Source organism: Muscardinus avellanarius (assembly GCF_963383645.1).
Source record: "Muscardinus avellanarius genome assembly, chromosome: 14".
Classification (NCBI taxonomy): domain Eukaryota; kingdom Metazoa; phylum Chordata; class Mammalia; order Rodentia; family Gliridae; genus Muscardinus; species Muscardinus avellanarius.
Window position 1 is genome coordinate 81,763,834 of NC_137800.1, and position 26,346 is coordinate 81,790,179.

At 44.7% G+C, this 26,346-nt stretch overlaps 2 protein-coding genes across 2 annotated transcripts; both read left to right on the forward strand.

Moving 5' to 3' along the window:
- Positions 1–19,259: 19,259 nt before the first annotated feature.
- Positions 19,260–19,532, forward strand: LOC308273685 (high mobility group nucleosome-binding domain-containing protein 4-like; the record flags this gene model as incomplete). The annotated part of the gene is made up of 1 exon (XM_080710940.1): positions 19,260–19,532. The coding sequence occupies one exon, from the start codon at positions 19,260–19,262 to the stop codon at positions 19,530–19,532; it is 273 nt and encodes a 90-aa protein (XP_080567066.1).
- Positions 19,533–25,519: 5,987 nt separating this feature from the next.
- On the forward strand, positions 25,520–25,792 carry LOC308272753 (cAMP-regulated phosphoprotein 19-like; the record flags this gene model as incomplete). The annotated part of the gene is made up of 1 exon (XM_080709711.1): positions 25,520–25,792. The coding sequence occupies one exon, from the start codon at positions 25,520–25,522 to the stop codon at positions 25,790–25,792; it is 273 nt and encodes a 90-aa protein (XP_080565837.1).
- Between the last annotated feature and the right edge of the window lie 554 nt (positions 25,793–26,346).

The window sequence follows — 26,346 nt, forward strand, 5'->3', positions numbered from 1 at the left end:
ATTACAAGTGTGCGCCACAAGCGTACACGCCCGGCTCTTTCTTTTTAAGATGTCTTTGCTTCTATCCCATGTGACAGACTGGTAGGTAGATTCCACCGAAGTCTGTTCTTGCCTGGTGCCCTAATGTTAAGGACTCCCAAACTTTAGGTAGACGCATGGCCACCCAGAATGAGGTCGGCCCTGTCTGTAGGTTTATGTGCCCACAGACGGTTCTGGTAGACGGCATGTAAAAGCAATCGCTCCTTCTGGGTTCTCTTCAAGGCAGCGCCTGACCCTCCCTTCCCTGGTCCTGTAGCTTGTCCTGAAGATGGGGTGCTCACCCTGGACACAAGGATGTGGGCAACAACAACACCGAGACCGACAGAGCCGAGCTACCGATCTCGCCCAGCAGAGCATCCGTCATTCTTTCGTAATAGAAATATGTTGATATTTTGATCAAGCCACAGTTATTTTGAAACTTTCTCCGGGATAACCGAAGCGTTTATCTTAAGTAATATACATTCCCCCAAATGACTCTTGGTGTAAAAAAAAAAAAAAAAATGGATTGAAAATGCCTGGACTAGTCCATTTGGATGTATCTGTTTAAAATGGCATTTCGCATGACTGGGATGTTTATAACCTGTAGATAAGGTTTCCAGTTTCATTTGCATATCCGACGTGGTATCGCACGGCAGGTGGCAGGGAGCGCCGAGGAGCCGAGACCATCCGGGACGCGAGCGCGGCGTCCGCGCTGCGAGGGGAATTTGGCTCCACAGCGCCAGCGCCGGGTGCGGCTCTGCGTTCGGCTGGGCGCCCGCCCGAGGGCCCACTCTGTGGCCGGGCAGGTGCCGCGTCCACCTCGAGTCGAAAGTTGAATACGTCTCAGAAGAGACAGAAGTGAGTTCTGAAACCTGGGCTACCAGTTGTCAGGATGGCCGAGCGGTCTAAGGCGCTGCGTTCAGGTCGCAGTCTCCCCTGGAGGCGTGGGTTCGAATCCCACTCCTGACAAGTCTGCTTTTTCCCAGCAAATGTCTAATCTATTTCTGTGTACTCAGGTAATTGTGGTATGCGTACGTTTTAATTACTGGGAGCCTCCTGGAGTGGGAATAAAATTCGGATACTGCATCTATTAATCTATCATTATCTATAGTTGTCTCCTCGTTCACATGCAGAGTTAATTGAATATTAATTCCAACTCAAGGCCGGTTATCATAATTGACTCTCATTTATTTATATATACTTTTTTCTCTGTCCTCTATCTCATCCCTTGAAGCCCCCATAGAAAACTGCTGGAAAAGTCTACCTGCCTTCCTCCTCCTCTTTCTTCTTCTTCTTCTTCTTCTTCTTCTTCTTCTTCTTCTTCTTCTCTCTCTCTCTCTCTCTCTCTCTCTCTCTCTCTACACACACACACACACACACACACACACACACACACACAAAGGAGAGAGAGGAGAGAGAGAGAGAGAGAGAGAGAGAGAGAGAGAGCGAGAGCGAGCTGGGGATTGGACCCAGGGGGGGCTTTCTACCTCTGAGCTATACCTCATCCACTAAGTTGTGCAGGGCCTTTCTAAGTTGCTGAAACCGGTTGTGAACCTGCAAACCTGTCTCAGTCTCCCAAGTATTGAGAATACAGGTGTGCGCCCACCATACCGGCTAACCCTTTCTTTCTATATGCTCCTGTAAAACTTACATTAGTAATTTGGGCACATGCATTTTGAATTTACACAATCTACACTACGATAGATCTCATTCCATTTCAACTGTATTTCCTGGTTCTATTGGTACTACTCTTTGGAGCTTCTGCCATGCACTGATGTAGACCATATCCTGACTAAATGCTCTTAGCTGCTGGTAGAGGTCTGCAGTGTGCGTTTCCTGCTCCCTCTGGGTGACTCTCAGATTGTGTTCAGCACTTGGCAACTACCAAACAGGCTTCTACCAGTGCATGTCTCACATGTTCCATTGTGATGCTGTGTAAGGATCTGGGATACAGCAGGAATGAAGTGCAGGCTATGCGGCTCTGACAGCTTTATTTTACCGTTCAGATTATGATCGAGCCCATGACTTGGCTTCTAAATGACTGTAAAACTGATAAGCACTACCAAGAGATAAAGAAATGCAAAGAGGCTCACTACCTGCAGCAAGGAAGGAGAGCTCTAGAGTTTCACCAAAGAGTAAAAGAAAGGGTAAGAGGGAGGCAGAAAAGCCGGGCGTGGCGGCGCACACTTGTGATCCCAGCCTTCGGGAGGCTGAGACAGGAGGATCGCGGTTCGCGGACAGCCTCAGCTACTTAGTGAGGCCCTTTGCAACTCAGTGAGACCCTTTTTCAAAATAAGGAATAAAAATAGGGCTGGGGCGTAGCTCGGAGGAAGAATGCCCCTGGGTTACATCCCTGGTACTGCACACACACACACACACACACACACACACACACACACACACACACACACACAAGGAAAGAAAGAAAGACTCCTGGACATTGCCACCAAGGACTTTCCAGGCAAGTGGCTTCGCATCCTTACTCCTGGGTACCCTCTTTTTTAAAATGGAGGAAGTAATTGTGCTTTACCTCATAAGTACCCTGTGAAGATTGCATGACTTAGCATATATGTAAAGTGCTTATAAGAGTGTCTGTCAAATAATAATTGCCTAATAAATGGTATTTTTGCCATAATTGAATACCTGTTTTTATTACTCAGGATCCTCCAGAGATAATCAAAAGTATATCTATCTATTTTCTCTGTCTCTCTATCAGACACACACACACACACACACACACACACACACACACACCTTTTTTAATTGAACCTCAACTTAGAGCTTTCTTTCTCTCTTTCTTTCTTTCTTTCTTTCTTTCTTTCTTTCTTTCTTTCTGTACTGGGGATGGAACCCAGGGGCATTCTACCTACAAGCTATACCTCCAGCCCTACTTTTTGTTCTTTATTTTGAAACAAGGTCCCAAACTGCTATCCTCCTATCTCAGCCTCCCAAAGGCTGGGATTACAAGTGTGTGCCACCATGCCTGGATATATATATGTGTGTGTATGTATGTATTGATGGACTGATAGCCTGATTTATTATAAAGAATTGCCTCACACAGGCATTAAGGCTATGAAATACCATGACAAGTAAGTTAGAGCCCTAGCAGGGCAGGTGGTGTAGTTGAGACCAAGCGAAAAGGCTTGAGAACCAGGGGAAGCAGATGATGGGAGTCCCAGTTCAGGACCAGCGGCGAGGAGATGGGAAGTGAGGGTGAGGATAGGGATGTGTCAGGGCAGGTTACTTCTTCCTCAGCCTTTATTCTATTCTGACCCATAGATGGAATGGTGCCCAATCACTACAGCAAGGGCAATCTTCTTTCCTGAGTCCACCAATTCAAATGCTAATCTCTGGAAATACAGCAGTGAACAGCGCGGCTACAGCCCCTGCCCCAAGCAGGAGACTTGACAGATCTGAAACAAGTGGTGGAATGTTGCTATCCGAGATGAGGAGGCACACACCATCCCTTCCTAATCCATCTGCTCCACGCAGAGCCTCAGCCGCCCAGCTGGAGGCCCTATTAACCCACACCATAATTTGTAAATTCATATGCATCTGTACTACTTTGATAATGCTAGGTTTTCTTAAAGGCAAGCAAGAAACACTTCGCTTAACCATCAAGTCTTATCTGTGAACTGCAGGAGGTCACAAAAGAAGAGGCTGCCCCAGGGCCTTTGGTCATCTGCAGACTGGAAAATAACAAGACCTGCACATACTGTCCCCTAACTGCTTTCACTTCTAGGAACTGAGCACTCTCTTTGTTATATGCTATTCTCTCTGCCCAGAGTATCTATTCCTCTTCTTCTCCCCAGCCTACTCTCTTGCCTGGATAAGTTCTGCATCCCTCCTTGTGGCTCAGTTTGGGTGTCACTTCTTCCATGGAGCTTCCACATCATTGTGCCTCCATCCAGTCTAGATTAAGTGTCCAGATGGGGGTCCATGCACCCTGTACTCTGAGTGGCATTACATCTCACTATACTCTAATTAATGTTGAATTATCTGAACCTCCCACCAGACCCCTTAGGCCAGCTCACAACCCAGGTGTGGTTAACATGATGCCTGCGCAATAGGCCCTCAGCAAATAACCATGAAATGGATATATAAACATTGGAGTCAAACCCATTCCACTTATACACACAAATTGCTTCCATGATTTATTAATACGTGAAAAGTTAGGGAGACTTAAGGACTTTTGGGAAAGAAGACAAGACTCTTGGAATATTCTATAGTTTCCATAGCCACTATCACTACTTCAATGGGCAAACCATGCAATCTGTCAAGGGCTAGGCTTGGAAACATCTCTGAAAAGGTGTTCCTGGAGCCTATCAATGTCAAATAAAAATACTGAGAAAAGCCGGGCGAGGTGGTGTATGCTTGTAATCCCTGTACTTGGGAGGCTGAGACAGGAAGATCGCGCAGGTTCAAAGCCAGCCTCAGCTACTTAGTGAGGCTGTCAGCAACTTAGTGAGACCCTGTTTCCAAATAAAATATAAAATAGGTCTGGGAGTATAGCCTGGGAGTATAGCCTGGAGGTAGAAAGCCTCTGGGTTCTACCCCCAGTACCACCAACCCTGAGCCTGGAGGTAGAAAGCCTCTGGGTTCTACCCCCAGTACCACCAACCCTGAGAAAAACCTCCAATAAATGAACCTTTATTTGGGAATAAAGAATAGGATGCAGCTGGGACATGCATAAACAGGCCAGTGTGGTTCTAGGATGCCCTGAAACAAGGGAAAGGTGGTGGTTTTATAGAACAGAGAAGCCTATACAAGCTATTGTGAAAAAAAAGTTCATCGACAGTTTTGGTGCTTGGGGGAGCTTAGGAGCTCTGATCAGCTCTATGAAGCAGTTATTACATAAAGCTAGTTTTAAGGTCATAGTTGACGGTTTCATTGACAGCTGCTAAGAAGGAAAAAATATATATATAGTCTTTAGGATAAGAAGGGCTGCTCTGCTGGATTGGTCCAGAGGGGCAGTTCCTAGAATAATTATTTATGACCTGAGCACTTTTTCCCTGTGGTCTCTGATCTTTATAACAAATGGGCATAACACGAATGTTGTTTGTGTGCTCAATTTCCATGAGCTTGGTGGAGGGGGGTAAAGACAGGTTTGGAAACCAGGTGAAGCAGTGGTCTGGTGTTGCCTTTGCATCCTGTCTCTTCATTTGAGGTAGGTCAGTACCCTGAGCTGGAAATCGAGGATTTCTTTTTTTGTGGGTCTGGGGATGCAACCGAGGGACATTCTACCTCTGAGCTACATCCCCTGCCCTGTTTTTTATTCTTTAGTTTGAAACAGGGTCTCACTAAATTGCAGAGGGCTTCACTAAGTAGCTGAGGCTGTCCGGGAACTGTGATCCTCTGGTCTCAGCCTCCCGAATGCTGGTATTACAAGTGTGCGCCACCACACCTGGCTGAAATAGAGGATTTCATGAGCAGAAGAAAGACCTGGTGAAAGAGTCTGTCTTACCAATGATGTCTGATGCTTCCAAGGAAAAGTAGGAAATTAAGTTGCAGAGTAAGGGCAGAAAGTCTCTCTGTAGCAGCTCTCTGAGCTAGTCCTCAAAATATTGAGATACCTTATTTCTACAGTTAGGACAAGAGGACATATTTCCACCTTTGACATGAAATATCCTGTTCCTTGGGTAAAAGTAGGCTATGGGGACTTTCTGTGCTAGGTGCAGGGGCTAGATCTCTGGGGATGAGCAGAGGGTCTGTAACTGCTCCACTGGGCTTCTACAGTCTGTGTTTCTTTGTGAAGAGTCTCACCCAGAGTCACTAGGAGTCTCACCAAAGAGCAATCTGAATTCTTTACACCTCTGGCTTCTTCTTGGAGAGTTGGTTGAGGGAAAAGGAGTCTCCATGCAAGTTTCTTTGTATCTCCCTTTTCTGAATTGTGTTACCAGATCTGTCATAGACAATCAAATGGATGCTTCTCTTTGACAGATTTTCTAAAGTCACTGACACAAGTACTTGTTTTCACTTCGATTTTTTTTTAAATCACAGCTTGTTTTCTCTTGTGAAAAGTTAGTGGCTACTCTGAATGGTCAGAGGTTCTGCAGTGTTTTCAGAGGTAGATTTACCAATCACTCCAAAGGCCGATTTTTCTTTTAAAAACAAACAAACAAACAAACAAACAACAACAACAACAACAACAACAACAAAAACCCTTAACGAATGTGAGAGTACACCATCTGGGAAATCCCAGGAACAAAAATAGAATAAACAGGGGTTATGATGTTGCTGTAGTTTATATTTGGTGGCTTTGCCTTCTTTTTTCCCTGATTCCTTTTGTATTTGCTAAAAATTTGTATGTGCAGTAAAAATGTAAGAAAACCAAGAAATGGTGAAATTCGTTGTTCTGAGAGAATCACAAAGGTCATCTCTACCTTTCAGGGTTTTTCTTTTTATAAACAAGTAGAGACCACTGTCAGGTCCACATAAAACATTTCTGTGAAGCCCCATATTAGGTAGGGGGTAAATTACTTAGTGGGTTACATTTTGATTGACCATCTTAATTAAAGGAAATCAGGAAAACCGCAAAAAAAGGCCCCGCTGGGATTCGAACCCAGGATCTCCTGTTTACTAGACAGGCGCTTTAACCAGCTAAGCCACGGAGCCGGCATGCCTGCTGCCTTCCGAATTAGTTAGGAAAAGGAAAGAATTTTGCCTTCGTTCGGTGTCTTTATTGATTTGATTGCTACTGAAGAGCAGCCCAGACGCTTCCCCAAGACCTGGATGTTGAACCTCGACTTAAAAGACCAAGTAACTGCGGGGCTGTAGGAAGGCCGAGACCCGACCCGGGCCTGACTCGGGCGCAGCCTCCGCGAAGAGCGCACCGAGGTCCCGCCACTCGTCCCAGGCTGGGGGAGAGGCGAGCGGAGCCTGGGGCGGAGGAGCTTGGGTCGAGGCCTTTGCAGAGGGCACGCCCGGGGCAGGGCACGCCTCCGCAAGACACTCCCAGCACTCAGCACCGATCCTGCCTCTTACCCCCTGGCTTTTAAATCAAACTGGAATCGTCAGTAATTCCTTGCCCCATTTTACAAGCTTCACCTGCCTGCTTATGCTTGCACAATTAACTAGTGACACCCACAGTCGGGTCTTCAAAAAGCAAAACTTCTTATTTGACAACCTAACCTTGGAAGGAGATCAAGAAGAGGTCGCGCTCCCGGCTTGTAGCCGTAAAGGGAGAAGGAGGTCTGGGGTCCCAATTCTGGTCCCGAGGAACCGATTTGATAAGATGTCAGATTGGGAGTTCTCGCAAGAACTTGAGTATTGTTGTGGAGGCTCTTGTTTATACCTGTTCCCAGCTTCTTCGGCTCTCTGTTAAAATGTCTGTCCTTGGGAGCACAATTTGAATTAAGGGATTTAGTGCAACCGTGTACAAATTGTCGCCATGCCTGCAAAAGTTACTTCTCAAATTAACCCGTAATTATGTTTGGCCGTTTTGCTTGAGATCTGTTGTCTTAGCGATTATGCTGAATTTAACATTTCTAAGCTCTATCTATTTATCGGTCTATCTATCTATCCATCCATCCATCTGTTTTGTAGTACCAAGAGCCTTCTACCTTCAGGCTATATCCCTAGCCCTATTTTATTTTATTTGGAAGTAAGGTCTCGCTAAATTGCTAAGAGGTTGACTTTGAACCTGTGATCCTCCTGTCTCTCCCTACCAACTACTGGGATTACAAGTGTGCACGGCCATGCCTCGCTTGTATAAATATTTGAAAGACTTCTCTGTCTCTAAGGTAGCCATTGGCACTTACCTTCACCTGTGTACATGCTGGGGGAAAAGTTAAAATCCATGACTGCTACATTTCTTACAGAGCCAATAGTATTTGCTTTGAATTTTCCTTTGACTGGCAGCAAACGACGTTTGCACAGTTTCTAAGAAGTCAAAGGAATTATTTATCAGAGACAAGTCTCTGAAGAAGATGGAGGCTTTAAGCAATTCTTTACAGAGATCTGCATGTGAATCCTATGATCCACTCAGTTTCCACTGTGACCTTTGGGGATCTGAGCCCTAGGACTTAGGAGAGAAAGACCTGGAAGAAGAACACGGACAATTGCTCCTTTAGCAACTGGCAAACTTTCCTCCAAGACACTGCCTTATTATATCCTATGCTACTTGCTTCTTGTGACATTCTGCAAGGTTAACTGAGTTTACAGAACAAAGCATTCGCAGAACAAGGCCTATTTTTATGAATATATAAAATACTTAATACACTTGCAAGGCCATCAGATAGGACACATCCCAAGAATGTTACCTTCTTTCCCACAGGCTATTTTTAAGGAGGGGACAAACACTCAAGTTATAGCAGGGACTTAGATATGATCAGAAGCACAATCCTGCTGCAAGCCAGTAAACAAGGGTGGAGAGAAGAGCAGTGAATTCACCCAAGAGTCCAGAGGGTAACCGGACCTTTCTCATGTTCTCTGTTGAGACTCTAAGCTGAATCTTCCATTCCTTATAGGCTTCATCCATGTCTTCCCTCAGTGACCAGAAAGGCTCATGGTTGGCTCTGCTTCACACAGCTGAAATTGGGAACCTAATTTCATCCCTGTGTCACAGGCTGCTGACAGTCAAGAAACGTGGGAGTGGCCCACAGTGCAGCTCTCCTTACACCTGGCAGCAAAACAGAGAAACGGTGCACTGGGCCATAGAGGGGAGTCCACCACTGTGATAGTTATGTGTCAATTGGACTAGGCTATTAGAAGACACAGCTATTTAATTAAACACTAATTTACATGTTGCTCTGAAGGTTTTTTGTTGTGGTGCTGGTGGTACTAGGGATTGAACCCAACAGCATTCTATTACTGAACTGTACCCCCAGCCTTATTTCTCTCTTTATTACCTATGATCCTCCTGTCTCAGCCTCACGAATGCTAGGCCTTCCCCTGAGGCCCAAATGCTCTAAAGGGTACCATTTACAGTCAGATAACTTTATTTATTTATTTATTCATTCATTTATTCATTTATTTTGGTGGTACTGGGGTTCCTGGAAGCCCTTCTACCTCTAGGCTACACTCCCAGACCTATTTTTACATTTTTATTTGGAAACAGGGTCTCCTAAGCCAGCGCGCATGGCTGGCTTTGAACCTGCGCGATCCTCCTGTCTCTGCCTCCCAAGCGCGGGGATTACAAGTGTGCGCCACCACGCCCGGCTACAGTCAGATAACTTTAAATAAAGGAATTTATTTTCAGTAATGTACGTGGGTCTCATCCAATCAGGTAAAAGGCTTTAAGAACAAACCAGAGGGTTTTTTTGGTTTTTTTTTTCAGTACTGGGAATTGAACCCAGAGGTATTCTACCTCGGAGCTACGCCCCAGCCCTATTTTATTTTTTATTTTGAAACCGGGTCTCACTAAGTTGTGGAGGGCCTCACAAATTGCTGAGGCTGGCCTTGAACCTGCAATCCTCCTGTCTCAGCCTCCCAAGGACTGGGATTACAAATCTGTGCTGAGCTTGAACCAGATGCTTTTCTGAGAAAAATTCTATTTCAAGACTACAACAAAGCCGTGCGTGGTGGCACACACTTGTAATCCCCACGCGTGGGAGGCAGAGACGGGAGGATCATGCAGGTTTGAAGCCAGCCATGCTGGCTTAAGAGACCCTGTTTCCAAAAATTAAAAAAAAAAAAAAGGTATAAAATAGGTCTAGGAGTGTAGTCTGGAGGTAGAAGGGCTTCCAGGAACCCCAGTACCAAAAAAAAAAAAAAAAAAAAAAGACTACAACATCAACATGTGGCTGTTTCTTAGCCTGCTGGTCTGCTCTATCAGTTTTATATCCGACCATCATGCAAGCCGATTTCTATAAATATGTGTGCACATACATACGTATATGTGTAATCACACACAAATATGCATATGCATATGATACCTACTGTATCTGTCCTCTTGGATACTCTGTTCCTCTTGTACGATTTCTGAAGAAAAGACTAGTGGGTGGAACTAAGTAAAAATGTGCTCTCAATAGAAAGATTACCCCAAACAAGGTGGAATCATACCTTGTGGACATGCCTAAGAAATTTGAGATAGCCAAGGAATTTGCAAAACAAGGGAGGCTTTTATAGACAAGTGCCAAGGAAAGTGAGTGTGGACAGTGCTCTCAGCCAACCAGATTAAAGTCAGTTTGGAGATACTGGATGGGACCTGCAACTTAAAGAGATGACCTGCAGTCTGGCCTTCACAAACTGGGGATGCGATGAGGATAACATGGAACCAGGAAATACCCCAGTTCACTTCATTTCAGTCTCAGTTCTTTTTTTGTTTCCAAACTTCTACAGAACAGAAATCGCTTGATTTTTTTTTTTTTTTTTTTTTTCTTGTGGTACTGGGGTTTCTGGAAGCCCGTTTACCTCCGGGCTACTCTCCCAGACCTATTTTATATTTTTATTTGGAAACAGGGTCTTATTTGGAAACAGGGTCTCTTAAGCCAGTGTAGCTGGCTTCAAACCTGCGCGATCCTGTCTCCGCCTCCCAAGCGTGGGGATGACACGCCCGGCAAATCTCTTGCTTTTTATAGGGAGTGATCTGTGAAGTTGGAGAGGAAAAAGTTTTATTTTGACTGACTCATTACTGAAATTTTATGTTTTCTTCCGTTATGAATGGAAATCACAGCGGTATTTCAGTCCTCTTGAGAAGCCTTATTGGAAATCCCAAGTACTTTCACATTAAAATATAGCTGTCAAGTTCTTAAAATATCATTTATGCTCATTACTGCTTTGAAATGACAGACCTAGACTGGATATTATTATGTAGCGCATTAACAAAGGAGCACAAATATAATGTCATAATTTCAACATATTTTGAAACCATATTTAATATGGGCATTTCCTTTTGAAATCTTATGTGTTTTTCCTTTTAATTAAAAGTATTATTCTGAGATGGAATGCAAAATACCCACCAGTACACACACACACACACACACACACACACACACACACACACACATCACCAAACTGTCCTGGTGGTCTTGGCACAAAACTTGGTGAGAAGATACCATATCTAAGGAAGGCATTCCTTGGTAAGGTATCTTGGTGAGAAGATACCATCTAAGGAAGGCATTCATAAGGACGTTAACTTATGCTTATGAAGAAACCAGAAATGGTTTTTTGTTTGTTTTTTTCATAAGAGCTGTTGAAATGGTAAGAAAACAAATATTTTCTAATCTCAACACGTATATTCTCAATACTAGGCGGTTTATTCTTGTTTAGTAGCCCTCTACTTATTTACAATGCTCTCTAAGGGTAGGAATAATGGTTGCTTCTCAGAAATAAATATACGACTGAAACGTCCACACTGGTGACACTTGTTTGCTTTGAAATCATTCTTGTGTGTGCGAGTTGACGATATTTCTTTTACAGATATCAGCTTCTGAGACGCAGGTCCTGCGGTAGGAGCGGCACGCAGCCTAGACCAGTCTTGCTTAGTAAATATTTGGGAAAGGAAAATTTTAGCGACCTAAAGAAAGATCATGCCACCCTATGACGATTTCCAGCTTCTTAATTTTCTTTCTCTGTTTTATTATTCTTTTCTCCAAAGCTTGTCACCAGCATTTTTATTTGTTGCTTTATTATCTGTCTTGCCATTGCCAGGACCCCCCCCCCCCGCCCCAGGAAACAAAGGTAGGGTTTGTTTTCCTCTGGGCGTCATCTCTAGGGTCTTGCGCAGCAGTATTGTTTGAAGGCACGAATGGAGTGAGGCAGAGCTTGAACGTGGATGCGGTGCTGGTTGGCACTGCCACTTTGGGGCATGCAGAAGCACCCTGAAAAGAGGTGTGCAAACCACTGGGCGCGTGCGGGGACGTCTCCGCGAGCGCGCGAGGCGAACGCAGGCCTTCGGGCAGGTGCAATGCACCCTGATCATCCAAAGGCCGTGGGAAGATTAGCACCGCAGCCTGATTTCTATGAAGGGACGAAGCCGCCTCCCGACTCTCCACGTGTGGGCCAGTGGCGCAATGGATAACGCGTCTGACTACGGATCAGAAGATTCCAGGTTCGACTCCTGGCTGGCTCGGATTGCACGTGTTTATTTTGCCACTTTCTTCCCCAATCCCGCGGGAGCTTTAGGCAGTAAGAACCCAGCCAAGGTGCAGCTGTCCCTCTTGAGGTTCAGGAGCAGAATCCATCCTGTGGGTCATGCAGAGGCGATCCCACCTAGAGGTACAGGCGGAGGGACAGCAACCGGGGCCGCCACGGTGCAGAGCTGGTTCCGGATTGAGTGAGTCGTGGTAGCATCAGTGGCGCCGGGCTGGGCTGGCTCGGGGCAGAACCGGAAAGGGAGGTCCTTTTAAGCAAGAGTCACCGGAGAAGGTTATTAAAGTCTCCCTTCCGTTCTCTCCCAGGTGGCCATGTGTAGAATCAGTGATCGTCAAGTCGGCCTCTGCTCTAGACCCACCAACGAGGCTGGGCCCGAGCCAGCGCCCAGACATTGGCTCCCGCCTGTGCGCTCCGCGGTCCGCGAAGGCTCAACACTGTCGCGAACAGACTGCCGCCTGCAGGTTTCCGTAGTGTAGTGGTTATCACGTTCGCCTCACACGCGAAAGGTCCCCGGTTCGAAACCGGGCGGAAACAATGTGATACTTTTCTTATGCATATATAATTTCTTAAAATCTATTTTCAAAACATCGTCCACCGTTCAGCTCCGTGGTTTCTCCTTTACCTTCCCGTCTGATCGGGGCCGCAGCGCGGGGCGGGGCCCTCTGGGTGGCGGGGGTCCCGCGGCCCGGAAGCGCTTCCCCGCCGCCCCGCCTCCCGCTCCGAGGCCTCTCTCCCGCAGCACCGAGCCGGGCGCAGGCCAGGCCCTGCGGGGACCTGCGGGATCTGCCCTCTCCTCCCGGTCTGCTCCGGGTGACAGGTGCGATCTGCCCTGGGGGTCAGGTGAGATCCTCCCTCTACGCACCCTGGATCCTCCCAGTCCATCCTGGAGGGACAGGTGGGATCTGCCCTGGAGGGACGGATGGGATCCATCCTGGGGGTGACAGGTGGGATCCGCTCTGGAGGGCAGGTGGGATCTGCTTCGGGGGTGACATGCAGGGTCCTCCCTGAGAGTAACAGGCGGGAATCCAGGTCTTTTTCTCCTTTCCTTTATACTCGGCCCTGCCCCTTCTCTCTCACTTTCTAAGTGCCTGCCCTTTTTTGGGATTGAACCCAGGGACGTTTTATTTTTAATCAGGATCCCACGAAGTTCTTGAAAGGGCTTCGCTAAGCTCCTGAGACTGGGCTTCAACCCGTGGTCCTCCTGCCTCAGCCTCCCACGTGCTGAGATTATAAGCGTGCACCACTGAGTGCCTAGGGTGCTTTGAAAGATGTAGAATAGGCCCCTAGAGTGACTGACCCCCTGTGACCTCTTGCTTCTACGGTGATCTGCATCTCCAATACAGATCTACTTTTATTATCTCCCGCACTCTCTCCTTCCTGAGCTTGGAGTTAGTAACATTCTTCCAGGTCTTCACCCCGACCCCTAAGGCACTGTCTTCCAAACGGTAGGAAGGAAGAGGGTAGCTTTCTGATTTTGGAGTGGGATGGAGAGTACAACCCAAATTAGAACCACTTCCCAGAAGCCCAGTTCAGGAACCAGTACCGCAGCCAAAGGGTGCTGCCAAAGCGTGCCTTGCATGTGTTCATGGGGATGGGGTAGGCGTAAGTGTTGGATGAGGTTGGATTTAGTCCACGGACATTTGAGACAGACTCACTGTGAAAGAGGAAAAACAAAACAGGAAGACAGCATTGGGGCGGGGCAACAACCATCAGCGCTCCTGTTGTCTCTGCCCTAATTTCTTCTTATAAGGACACATCACACTGGGTGAGGATCTATCCATATGGCCTCACTTTATCTCCATTTCTTCCTTAAGACCTCATTGTCGAGTACAGTCAGTGTGAGATACTCTTGAGCCAGGACTGTATGTGAATTTGGTGGGGACAGAATTTAGCCCTTAACACCTTCCCATTTCTGAGGACAGAAATTGCTATATTATGCTACTTGCTGATGTTATTTCCTGAAATGAGTCTCACACAAAATTTTAGCCCCCTCTTTTGTCCTCATGTTATCTATCATTTGCATATTCTGTTGAAGAATAATACACTTACTGGCCAGGCCTGGTGGCCCACACTTATAATCTCAGTACTTGGGAGGCTGAGACAGGAGAATAACAGGTTTGAAGCCAGCTTCAACAACTCAGGAGCTCTCAACAACTTAAGGAGACCTTGTTTCCAAATAAAAGATAAAATGGATCTGGGTGTGTAGCCTGGAGGTAGAATGCCCCTGGGTTCCATCCCCAGTACCACCAAAACAACAACGACAAAAAACTATTGCTTTTTATTCCTCAGTTTTCTTTTCATTTCTTTTTTTTTTTTAAAGCTATTTCTGCCAGTTAATTTAAACCTCACAGGTCTTTTCTAATGAAAAATACAAGCATGCATAGCTAACAAAAAGATTCAAAGAAAGACATATTTTCCTTTTCCTCTATAGCTGCTGAGGGAAGGGATACTTTTCCATATTATAAAGTTGATAATCTGCTTTAGGTGTAGCTTAGTGGTTGTACATTTGTCTACCATGCACAAGGCTCTGGATTCAATTCCTAGCACCAAAAAGGAAAGCCTTGTTTAAATGAGAAAGTGAATTGGGAACTCTTATGAGAATTTCAGTTCTGTGTGAAGTCAATGATTCAAAACTTTTCACTAGCTTGTACTGTTTTCTGCTAATATAATTTTGTCCTTGGAAGAGTTATTTTAACAAAGAGGAATTGTAAAACTTTCATTATTGCTATGTCTTGAGAAAATAACTTCAGTTTCTGTCTTGATAATTTCTTGCCCTGATGGTACCATTAAAAACTATTTCTTTAGCCAGGCGTGGTGGTGCACACTTGTAATCCCAGCATTCAGGAGGCTGAAACAGGAGGATGGTGGTTTGCCAACAGCCTCAGCTACTACTTAGTGAGGCCCTTTGCAACTTAGCAAGACCCTGTTTCAAAATAAAGAATAAAAAATAGGGCTGGGGGTGTATCTCGGAGGTAGAATGCCCCTGGGTTCCATCCCATCCCCAGTACCACAAAAAACAAACAAACAAGCAAAAAAACCCAACTATTTCTCTGTGTTCCTAAAAGTTATATAATAACTTGTAAGATTTATCTGCCAGTTAATAATTTTTCTTTTCTTCCACATGCATGAACAAGTATTTGCAATGACTTTTTTCTTATCTGTGTATCTGTCATCTACATTTGTAAGGTCTCTGGAGAGTCAGCCACCTGCATCAGCTTCCTGAAGGTGAGGTTCAAGAGACTACTCCATATTCGCATACTCAGATACAGCATGCAGGCAGTAGCCTCTTTTTCCTTGAATTTAGTTTTTAACCTGCAGTGTCTTGGCCTTTGGCATTTGGAGATCATGGCCCCCTACTTGGGATGTATAGCAAGAAGACTGATCCCAGAGGCAGACTGTGTGAGCGTCCCCATACCCAGAAGTGGATTGAGACACACAGTTTTTCAGAATGGCATGGAGTGTCCATTCCTTAGAAAGTGTGTCCTGGGTCAAAAGCTAACTCTGGTTAAACGCTCATTCTCAGGTAACATAAAGGCCTTGAAAAATATATGCAGAATATTAAGGATGATCTTATCATTGTTGTTCAAGTTGGGACACTTTTGAGAATTACAGGGAGTATTACTAAAAAATCATACTAGGGCAATAGGTATAAATCAAGTCACCCTAATATTAGACTAACTGATATTTATTTATTTATTTATTATTTATTTATTTATTTTTGCGGGTCTGGGAATGGAACCCAGGGGCATTCTACCTCCGATCTACACCCCCTGCCCTATTTTTTATTCTTTATTTTGAAACAGGGTCTCACTAAGTTGAGGAAGGCCTCGCTAAGTAGCTGAAGCTGTCCATGGACTGCGATCCTCCGGTCTCAGCCTCCTGAATGCTGGGATTACAATCATGCGCTACCACGCCCGCCCTAATTGATTTCTATACCATAAAATAATTCTTAACCAGCTGGGCATGGTGGCACACACCTGCAATCCCGGTAGTTGGGAGGCTAACGCAGGAAGATTACAGGTTTGAAGCCAGCCTTAGCAACTCAGTGAGGGCCTCCACAACTTAGTGAGACCCTGTTTCAAAATAAGAAATAAAATAGGGCTGGAGGTGTAGCTCAGAGGTAGAATGTCTCTAGGTTCAATCCACTAAAGGGAGTGGGGGAAATCTTTTCATCTTGGTTCCTTTGTTTTAAGAATAGCTCTTTCTTTCACCCATTCCTTTTTAGTCATGCTGTTATCATACCCAGTTTGACCTGTGTGATCCCTGGCATCCTTCTCAGTTATTTTCACTAAAAATTATTTTTCCTTAACCCATGGGTTCAATCCCCTGTATACACACATACCCACACTTCTTTTTCCTTATTATGTCCTAATTAACATTTTGTGTGTGTGTGAAACTGTTTCCAAATAAAGAATAAAAAATAGGGCTGGGGGTGTAGCTTGGAGGTAGAATGCCCCTGGGTTCCATTCCTAGGACCACAAAAAAAAAAAAAAAAAAAAAAAAAAAAAAGTTACATGGTGCTCATGAATGCCAGCCATAGGCCTTGGTCCTAATTACCCTGAATCACTTCTTTGTGTTCCCACTTGTGTGGCAGATTCTATACTCTGGACTGCTTGCCTTCCTTCCTTTTTTCCTTCCCTTTGTGGTATTGGGGATTGAATTCAGGGGCATTCTACCTTCAAGCTGTGCCCCCAGTGCTATTTTATTTTATTTTGAAACAGGGTCTTACTAGGTTGATGAGAATCTCACTACTTACTGAGGCTGTACTTACCTAGCTTGTTTTTTAGTATTTCTTTCACTTTTTTTTTTCCCTCCGAGCTACATCCCTGCCCTATTTTTTTATTCTGTATTTTGAAACAGGGTCTCACTGAGTTGCGAGGGCCTCACTAAGCAGTGAGGCTGTCCGCGAACCCCGATCCTCTGGTCTCAGCCTTCCAAATGCTGGGATTACAAGCGTGCACCACCAAGCCCGGCTTTTCTTAAGCAGATCATTTTCTTTTTTTTTTTCTGTGTAAGATATAAAGAATACATCAGCCTTGGGCATTCGTACCTTCTTTCAAAGAAGAGAATGCCACCCTCACTCTCTTATCTCTGGACTTGTTTTCATGTCTTTGCCAACCATCTCCCTTTTCAACCCTTATGGGGTGATCACTGTCCCAACTTTTATTTTTTTATTTTTTATTTTTGGTGGTACTGGGGGTGGAACCGAGAGGCTTTCTACCTCCGGGCTATACTCCCAGACCTTTTTTATATTTCATTTGGAAACAGGGTCTCACTAAGTTGCTGAGAGCCTCACTAAGTAGCTGAGGCTGGCTTCGATCCTCCTGTCTCAGCCTCCCAAGGTGGGGGGGGAGGGCATGCGCCACCACGCTGGGCTGGGTCCCAACTTTTATATTTATTTATTTTTATTTGTTTTTAGTTTTACTGAATGCTTGAAGCTAAACTTATTATAGTTTCACACATATGAATGAATCTATCCTGTATATATACTTCTGCATTTTTTGGCTCAGCATTATGTTGAGATTTGTTTTTGCATGTAACTACAATTTATTTCTGCTGCTCAGTAGTGTTCCTTGTATATATTTTGCCAAAATGTGTCTGTCTATTCTATTAAAGGAAATTTGGGCGATTTGCAGTTTTTTGAAATTGAAGAATTGCCATACAACTTCTTAGAGCGGTCTCCTATGCACAGCTCCAAGAATTCCTCTAGGAAAAATAGAAGTAAAATTGATTTATGTAATAGGACTTTTTTTCCAAAGTGAATGCACTAATATGACCACATATATCCCCAGCAGTGTATAAATAAGTGTTTTGATTGATCCACATCTGTTGAGCCCTTGATATCGTCAGGCAACTTAGTTTGCGTCAATTTGATGGGTGTGAAATGTTGTACCTGTGGGGTTTGTTTGTTTTGGTGGTACTACGGATGGAACCCAGGGCCTTCTACTTTGAGGCTACACCCTGGCCCTATTTTATTTTTTTATTTGGAAACATGGCCTTAATAAATTGCTGAGCGTCTCACTAAGTTGCTGAGGCTGGCTTCAAACATGCGATCCTCCCGTCTCAGCTTCCCAAGACCACCATGCCAGGCTATCCTGTGGTTTCAGGGTGTATTTCCCACGTTAGGTATTTTTGTTTACTTATTCTCCACGCATGCTTCTTGAGAGCATTTATTAACACTTTTGTCCATAGCTTTATTTTATTTTATTTTGGTACTGGGCAGTGAATCCAGAGGCATTCTACCTCTGAGTTACTCTCCAGCCCTTTCATCATCATCATCATCATCATCATCATCATCATCATCATCATCATCATTAGTGTGTGTGTGTGTGTGTGTGTGTGTGTGTGTGTGTGTGTGATATTGGGGCAAAACCCAGGGGCCTACCTTTGGGCTATCCTCCCAGTTCTGTTTTAATATTTGTTTGGAAATGGGGTCTTACTAAGCTGCTAAGAGCCTCACTAAGTTGCTGAGGCTGACTTAGAACCGGTAATCCTACTGTCTCAGCCTCCCAAGTACATTAAAAATCATATTTTTATTTTTCTTATTTATAATCTTATATTTATTTATTTATTTATTTATTTATTATGTTGTGGGTCTGGGAATGGGACCCAGGGGCATTCTGAGCTACACCCCCTACCCCATTTTTTTATTATTTTGAAACAGGGTCTCACTAAATTGCGGAGAGCCTCACTAAGTAGCCGAGGCTGTCCACGAACCCGCGATCCTCAGGTCTCTGCCTCCCAAATGCTGGGACTACAAGCATTGGCCACCACACCCGGTTTATTTTTTATTTTGAAATAGTGTTCTGCTAAGGTGCCGAGAGTCTCTCTAAATTGCTGAGGCTGACATCAAACCTATGGTCCTCCAGTCTCAGCCTTCCAAGTACTAGGATTATAGGCATGTATCACTACACCCAGCTTGCCCACAGCTTTTACATTTTTATTTTTTTCTTTCCTTTATTCTTGGTTCTAACCCCTTGCCAATTACATATATTACAAATATCTTTGACCATCTAGTAATATATTCCTTTATATTTTTACTATCTTTTTTATTTGCCCAAGTTGTTAACTTGAATAGTCAAATATGATTTTTAATGTTAGATTTGTCTATCTTTCCCTTTGTGGTTTACATTTTTTGTAAACAACTCTTGCCAGGAGCAGTGTGAGAAAGACAAAAGCACCTGGTGTCGTCCACTGTTGCCACCATGCCCAAGAGAAAGGCAAAAGGGGATGCTAAGGAGGATAAGGGGAAAGGAAAGGGCGAGCCCCAGCGGAGATCAGCGCGGTTGTCTGCTAAGCCTGCCCCTCCAAAGCCCGAGCCCAGGCCGAAGAAGGCCCCTGCAAAGAAGGCAGAGAAGCGGCCCAAAGGGAGAAAGGGGAAAGCAGGTGCAGCCAAGGAGGGGAACAGCCCTGCAAAAGACCGAGATGCCTCTGCAGTCCCGACGCAGAAAACGGAAGGCACAGGAGCTGCCAAGTGAAGCGTGCGTTAGCTGGGCCCCGCTAGTGACTCTGCTGTTTGAAATGCTATTTTTTTAACCAAGTTTTATAAAAATGTGGAATTCTGGTTCTTTTTTTTAAGTTCTGTTGCTAAAACCCAGAACACTTTGTTCTTGTCTTTTGTGGAGAGAAAAAAAATGCCACGAAATAAAGTCTGTCCCTGAAGCCGAGTTGAAATGAAGGAAATACAGTTTTCTACCTGGTGTTTGAAGATTGCTCACGGTTCCCAGGAAAGTTTCTCTGACATCCACCGGTTAGCCACTTGGGCACAGAGGACTTAAGAGTGTGAAGCAGCGCCCTGGGTCTTCTTCCTGGACGCCATCAATGTAGACTTGACTGTGTTAAAGCCCTAGTCCTGCCGTGGCCTCGGCACCCTCAAGTCAAGCATGCTCCGGCTTCCTAGTGGCCAATGGAGCTGGCTGCACTCCAAGGAGCCATGCTTTAGTTTGCAAATCATCCTGTCGAGAAGCCTGGAGGTGTTAGTTCATTTCCTCACGTCAGAATTGGCCTTTGCAAAGCTCTTACCAGCCTCACGTGACACGCCCAGACTTTCTGTGAACTTTTTCTGTTCAAAGCAGCAACAAAAGGCTTTGTTGACTTTTACGGTGACTTTTGGGGGAGGGCATTTTGGAAGTTGTAAAATGTTATAGGTCGTTGTCCACGTCCTTCTGGAAGTAACTGTTTTTGAAGAGTATCTTAAAAAGTTAGATGCCAGTTGACTTTCGTGTGTGCACATATGTGTGGGGGTGGGCGTCAGTTTCTATTCAAAATTTAAAGATATGCTTTACTGCTTTGTAAATGTTTTATCGTTTTGCCTTTCCTGTTTGTCATTTATTATGCCTTGAAATAATTTTTGTGAAAAGTGTGAGGTAGAAATTCTATTTAATATTTTTCCTTAAGGATAAGTAGGGGTCCCAATGCCATTTATTGAAAAGTTCATCTTTCCTAACTGATCTATAACGCTGGCACTTTCATAAGTCCAGTTTGTGTGTCATTGTGGGTCTGTTGATGGTTCACTGGCCAATCTTTCTAACCTGTGACAGTACTTTACAATTCTAATTACTGCAACTTCAGAAAAAGGTCTTAATAAAAACCAAGATGCCTCCACATTTTATCATGACATTGGCCAATCCCCTCTAATATCAATACCAACTTTTTCTTTCTCAGGAGTGTCTTAGCTATTATAGTCATTTGTTCTCGCATACAACTTCTAGAATTAGATTGACAAGTTCTAAATCAAGCAAAGCATTTTGGAATTTTGATTGTATTTGTATCAAACTTATAGATTAATTTGGTAAACCATGTCATCTTTCTAGCTTGAGTCTTCCAGTCCACGAACATGGAATAACTCTGTTTATTTAGGCCTTTTAAATGTCTTTCAATAAAGTTTTATAATTTTCTCCATAATGTCTTCTGTTAATATTTCCTAGAGATTCTATGCTATTTAATGTTATTCTATCTAGTATATTTTTATATTTCCTGGTTTTAATTAATGTTGATTTTAATTTTTGCAACCAGTGACCTTGTTAAACTCTCGTGAATTTTCATATCTGTATTTTCTTATAAGTTTCTATAGACAATCATGTATTCTTTCGTGTGTGTGTGTGTGTGTGTGTGTGTGTGTGTGTGTGTGTGTTTGTTTATACTAAGGATTGAACCCAGGGGCATTCTACCTCTGAGCTATACCACCAGCCCTATATTTTATTCTTTATTTTGAAACAGGGTCTCACTGAGTTGCAAAGGGCCTCACTAAGTAACTGAGGCTGTTCACAAACCGTAATCCTCCTGTCTCAGCCTCCCGAATGCTGGGATTACAAGCGTGTGCCACCACGCCAGGCGAAACAGGGTTTTACTAGGTTGTTGAGAGTCTTAGTACTTGTGGAAGTTCTCCAATCTCCAATCCTCCCATCTCAGCCTCCCAAGTACTGGGATTACAGGTGTGCACTAACACATCTGTCTGACAACCATATATTCTGTGTATACAAATTTGTTTCATCTCCGGTCTTTTATCATATATTCCTTTTTCTGAAGCTCAGTATAGTCCTGGTGCTGGAGATTCAATAATAAACAAAACAGTGTTTCTACATCCTCCAACTTTGTGTTCTAGATTGGGGGAGGGTAGAGAAAATACATAAATTTATATGACAAGGGAATTTAGGTGGTTAGGAAATCCCTTTCTGATAACATTTGAACAGAGCATTTAATGACTGATGTAAAAGAACAAGAGATGTTTCCAGGCATGGTGCCTCACGCTTGTAATCCCCGCACTTGGGAGGCGGAGACAGGAGGATCGCGCAAGTTTGAAGCCAGCCGCGCTGGTTTGAGACCCTGTTTCCAAATAAAAAATATACAAATAGGTCTGGGAGTGTAGCCCGGAGGTAGAAGGGTCCCATCCCCAGTACCGCAAAGAAAAAAAAAATGTGGCTCTGAGGGGACAGCACTCCAAGTGCAAAGAGACATGAAAGTCTGAGTCGAATGGTGAGGATGAATTAGAAGGCAGAAATAGTTAATTCGAGTGAGAGCAAGTGATAGTTGACTTCAGAGATATAGCTAGAAACCCAAGATTCAAAGGGAAATTATTTCTGTACAGGGATGCCAATTTTTTTTATAGCTAAGAATATTGCTGAAGTGAGAATTGGATTGGAGGAATGACTTCCAATGTTCTATAGCACAGATATCTGCTATCTACAGTTGACAACAATTAATTGAAGATTTCAAAATACCAAGTAGAGAGGATTTTGACATAGATCTGAGGTGACAGAGTTGCCAGTTACCCTGGTCTGATCGTTATTCTTTGTATCTATGTATTGAAATGTTACGCTATTTCCATACATATATACAATTATGATGTCAAAATTTATTTAATAAGAAAAAAATGTATATCCCAGAAGTGGAGAACAGCACATTAGGGAAACATAAATTAACCTTTACAGGTCCATTTGGCACTTTTACCCCTATCTGTAAATTCATAAATTAACATCCAGGATTATAACTACTTGGGTGAATTTGCGTGCCTGACAAGAACCAGTCTGAGTGACCCAAGGTTTTTAATAATATTTCTGACGCTCCAACCCAAAGCGCTGGCACTGGAGAAGTAAAGAGGGAGCGGGCCGGCCTGGGCACTTTCCCCACCCACAGACAGACTAGTCCTGCAGGCCGGCGGGCCTCAACCATCCCTCCCACCCAGCCGCGCGGCTGCGATCTAAAGAGCGCTCTCAGTGCCCCCAGGCGCGGCCAGAGCGCCAGAGTCAGCCCGCCAGAACTTCCGGCCGCTCTAGGAAGGCAGGAGGCCGGCCCTCTCGGTGGTAAGCTTTTCATTTGCGTAGATACTACTGTATCATATATGCCGCATATATAGACATATATGACATACTTTTAAAATTTGATCTAGTCAAGGACTGACAGAATGCTCACAGTCAGTTCCTACGCTTACCAGATAAATATCTTAAATATTCTACATTTGGGTCCAAACCCAACACTTTCAAAAGTAAGCAAGAGATGTGTTGCTGGGGCTTGTGAAGGAGTAATTGAATCACCTTTTCAACTTTAGACCACTGAATGTGAAGCGAGGGGCAGGAGGACCCGCTCAGTTTAGTAGTGCTTGGTTTCAGCTGCTTTTAAAGAAAAAGAAAAAAAAATTTAAAGAAGAGTTCCACTTCTTTTCTTGGTCATATTTCCACGTAGCTCTGTCCCTAATAGCATATTTAGTTAAATATTTAACAAGTGTCCCGTGCCTGGAAGGTTTCCTCCATTTGGAAAACTGATGAGTGTTGTAAGTAGTCAACTCAAGATTTTGCTATACTAAGAAGAATTTATAGAACTGGGGAGAGGAACAAAGAAGTTATGGCGAGCACTGGGGATGTAGCTCAGTGGTAGAGCGCATGCTTCGCATGTATGAGGCCCCGGGTTCGATCCCCGGCATCTCCAGGTTATTTTACCCACTCGCCCTGTCAGAAATGGCTTTTAGATGGTCAAGGCTCTGTTCTTTGTAGCTCCACATTAATAATTGCCCCTGGTGTTCTTTTAGAGTCTGCGAACACGTGTGTGTGTCTGTGTGTGTGTGTGTGTGTGTGTGTGTGTGTGTGTGTGTGTGTGTGTAGCGAGTGAGCCGCATTGCTTCCAGGCATTTTTGAGATTATCTTCTTTACCCCAAACGGAAGGCACCAGGAACAGCAACGAAGGCACTTTACACGGAGGCGGCAGGAGTGAGCGGCGTGCGTTTTCCTCCTGTTCGCAGAAGGCCGATCGTTGGGCGCGGCCGGCCAGGGCCGGGTAGGGTTAGACGCAAGGGGAGAGACGTAGTTCGACTGGTGGGTCGTAGAGCTGGAAGCGAGGCCCAGAAAAATGTCGGGAAAGCACAAGGCGCAACTAGGCGCTGGCGGATCCAGTGGCTCGACTAGCAGCACTTTCTCCACAAAGACAAACTTTCATTCTTATGGTGATGACAACAGCGAGAATCTAACGGCCGGTTAGCTCAGTTGGTTAGAGCGTGGTGCTAATAACGCCAAGGTCGCGGGTTCGATCCCCGTACGGGCCACTTCTGTTTTTTCTTGCTATTGTAAAATTGGGATCACTCTCCCTGAAAAGGAAAAACGTGGACCCCGCCACCATCCCACCCGTCCTGGGGCAAGCCATATACTCTGAGACTTCCCTGGAGTTGCAGAACATGGCAGGACAAATTCGTTTGGAGGAGAAAGGCCAATAGTGTGTCCGGTAGCCATACAAGTTCCACGGTCCAAGCTTATCCCGAGACCGCCACATCCAAAGAGGTGGTGATCGGGAGAAAGCGTTCCTTACATGTTTGATTCTCCAGATCCCCGTTTTAGGGGCCTTCTTGGCTCTCAGCCAGCACATCGGTTCAGGTTTTCCGGCTGGCGTGGCTGTGCTCCGCCCGCGGATGCTCGGTCTCACGAGATGGCCTCTTTTGCACCCAAATCCACGTCTAGCACCCCAATGACAACCAGCCTCTTCTCTTTGCAGCTAGCTCATCTTGTAGTTTAGCTAGGGCCCTAGCCGCAGATCCTGTCGAGTGAATTTACCCGTATTTTACTCTTTCCCGTGGAAGATGCCGCAACCAAGGCACGAGCTCCACGCGGGTTTGGGGGACCCGCAACAGGGCCCGCTAGCAGTCGCATGCTCACACCTGTGGGTCAGCTCCGGAGCCAGTGCAAAGCGCAGCTCCCGGTGCCTCATCTCCAGACCTCGACTCAGCACATTTGAGAGAGACCTCGGGCTTGTGCACGTCTAGCAAATGCCACAGGTGCTTTCAAGCGCCCACTGGGAGATGAGTATTCATACAGTTCTCAGAATGATGTATGGAGGGAGAAATACAGGATATTCTGAGAGCCACATAAACCCAATTTTATTTCTTAAAACAAATGAAAGATAATGCCTACTAAAATTACAAAACTTTACAAGACAGCATTCATTTACCATTTTACGTTTAAAAATGGGAAACAAGCGGGTGGCTCGTTGGTCTAGGGGTATGATTCTCGCTTAGGGTGCGAGAGGTCCCGGGTTCAAATCCCGGACGAGCCCAGATTTTAATACCCTGAAAGCACAACTTTCAAGCAATTCTGCCCCTTTCAGTTACAAATGGCCCAGAGAAATCTTTATAGAGAACTTCTCTCCCCAGCAGCTTTCCTTTCCTCAGTAACAGGAGTCAAAGAACTGCGTCTTTCCTGAGAAGGACCACTTTTTGCCCCCTCCCTAGATGCACCTTCGCGACCAGCAGTTAACACAACAGAAAAACCACTGGACCCTGTAATCACAGAGGTTGTGAAATAAAATACAGTCCTCTCTTTTTATGTGTGCCTGTCTTATGGAGAAGGATAGCAACTGCGCTAGTATAAGAGTTCTGAAGACAAGGCGAAGAACCCCGTGGCGGGCTGGGCCGCGGGGCGGGCGGCCCGGGTCATCCTTAACTGTGTCTCTCCCTGGCGTCTCCTCTGCAGAGGGAGCAGAGAAAATGGAAGATAAAGTGACTAGTCCAGAGAAAGCCGAAGAAGCAAAATTAAAAGCAAGGTATCCTCACCTGGGACAAAAGCCTGGAGGTTCAGATATTTTAAGGAAACGATTGCAAAAAGGGCAAAAATATTTTTATTCTGGGGATTACAACGTGGCTAAAGCAAAGATGAGGAACAGACAGCTTCCTGCTGCGGCCCCAGACAAGACCGAGGTCACGGGCGACACATTCCCACTCCCAGGACCTTCCTCAGCAGAAACCGTCCCTTGTTGCTAGCAAGCTGGCTGGCTGATCAAACAGAGCTGAACTGCATGGATTTTTCTAATTCCCATTCATTTCTCTGTTACCTACCCACGCTTTGTTTCGTTCACGAAGTCATTTGAGACTGACAGCTTCGCAGGTAGCGATAGTGTGTGCTGCTGTTGTAAGGGAACATACACTTGTGGAAGTTTGATTAGTTTAACAGTGCACTGACAAAAAGGACATGTTAGAGCAACGTTAGTTATCTGCTTGAATATAATTGTATATACTACCTAACTCCTAGGAGTTAGGTAACAAGCAAGTTTTACAGTTCTAATGTTTCGGCTTTCCTTCCTTCATCTTAATTGTAGCTTGCTATGTTACTCTAATTTAATATAACCTGTTGTATTGACTTCTTTTGTATTTTCCTTTTGGGTTTTGTAAAACAGAAGTTTAAGACCACAGTTGGAAGAAAGGTCACATGATTCAAACACAAGTAGATGGGCTCCAAAAGACCTGTATAACTACGCTTGAACGTGAATGGCCTTCAACCTGCCTCAGCTTTAACAGTACAATTCTACTTGGGCAAT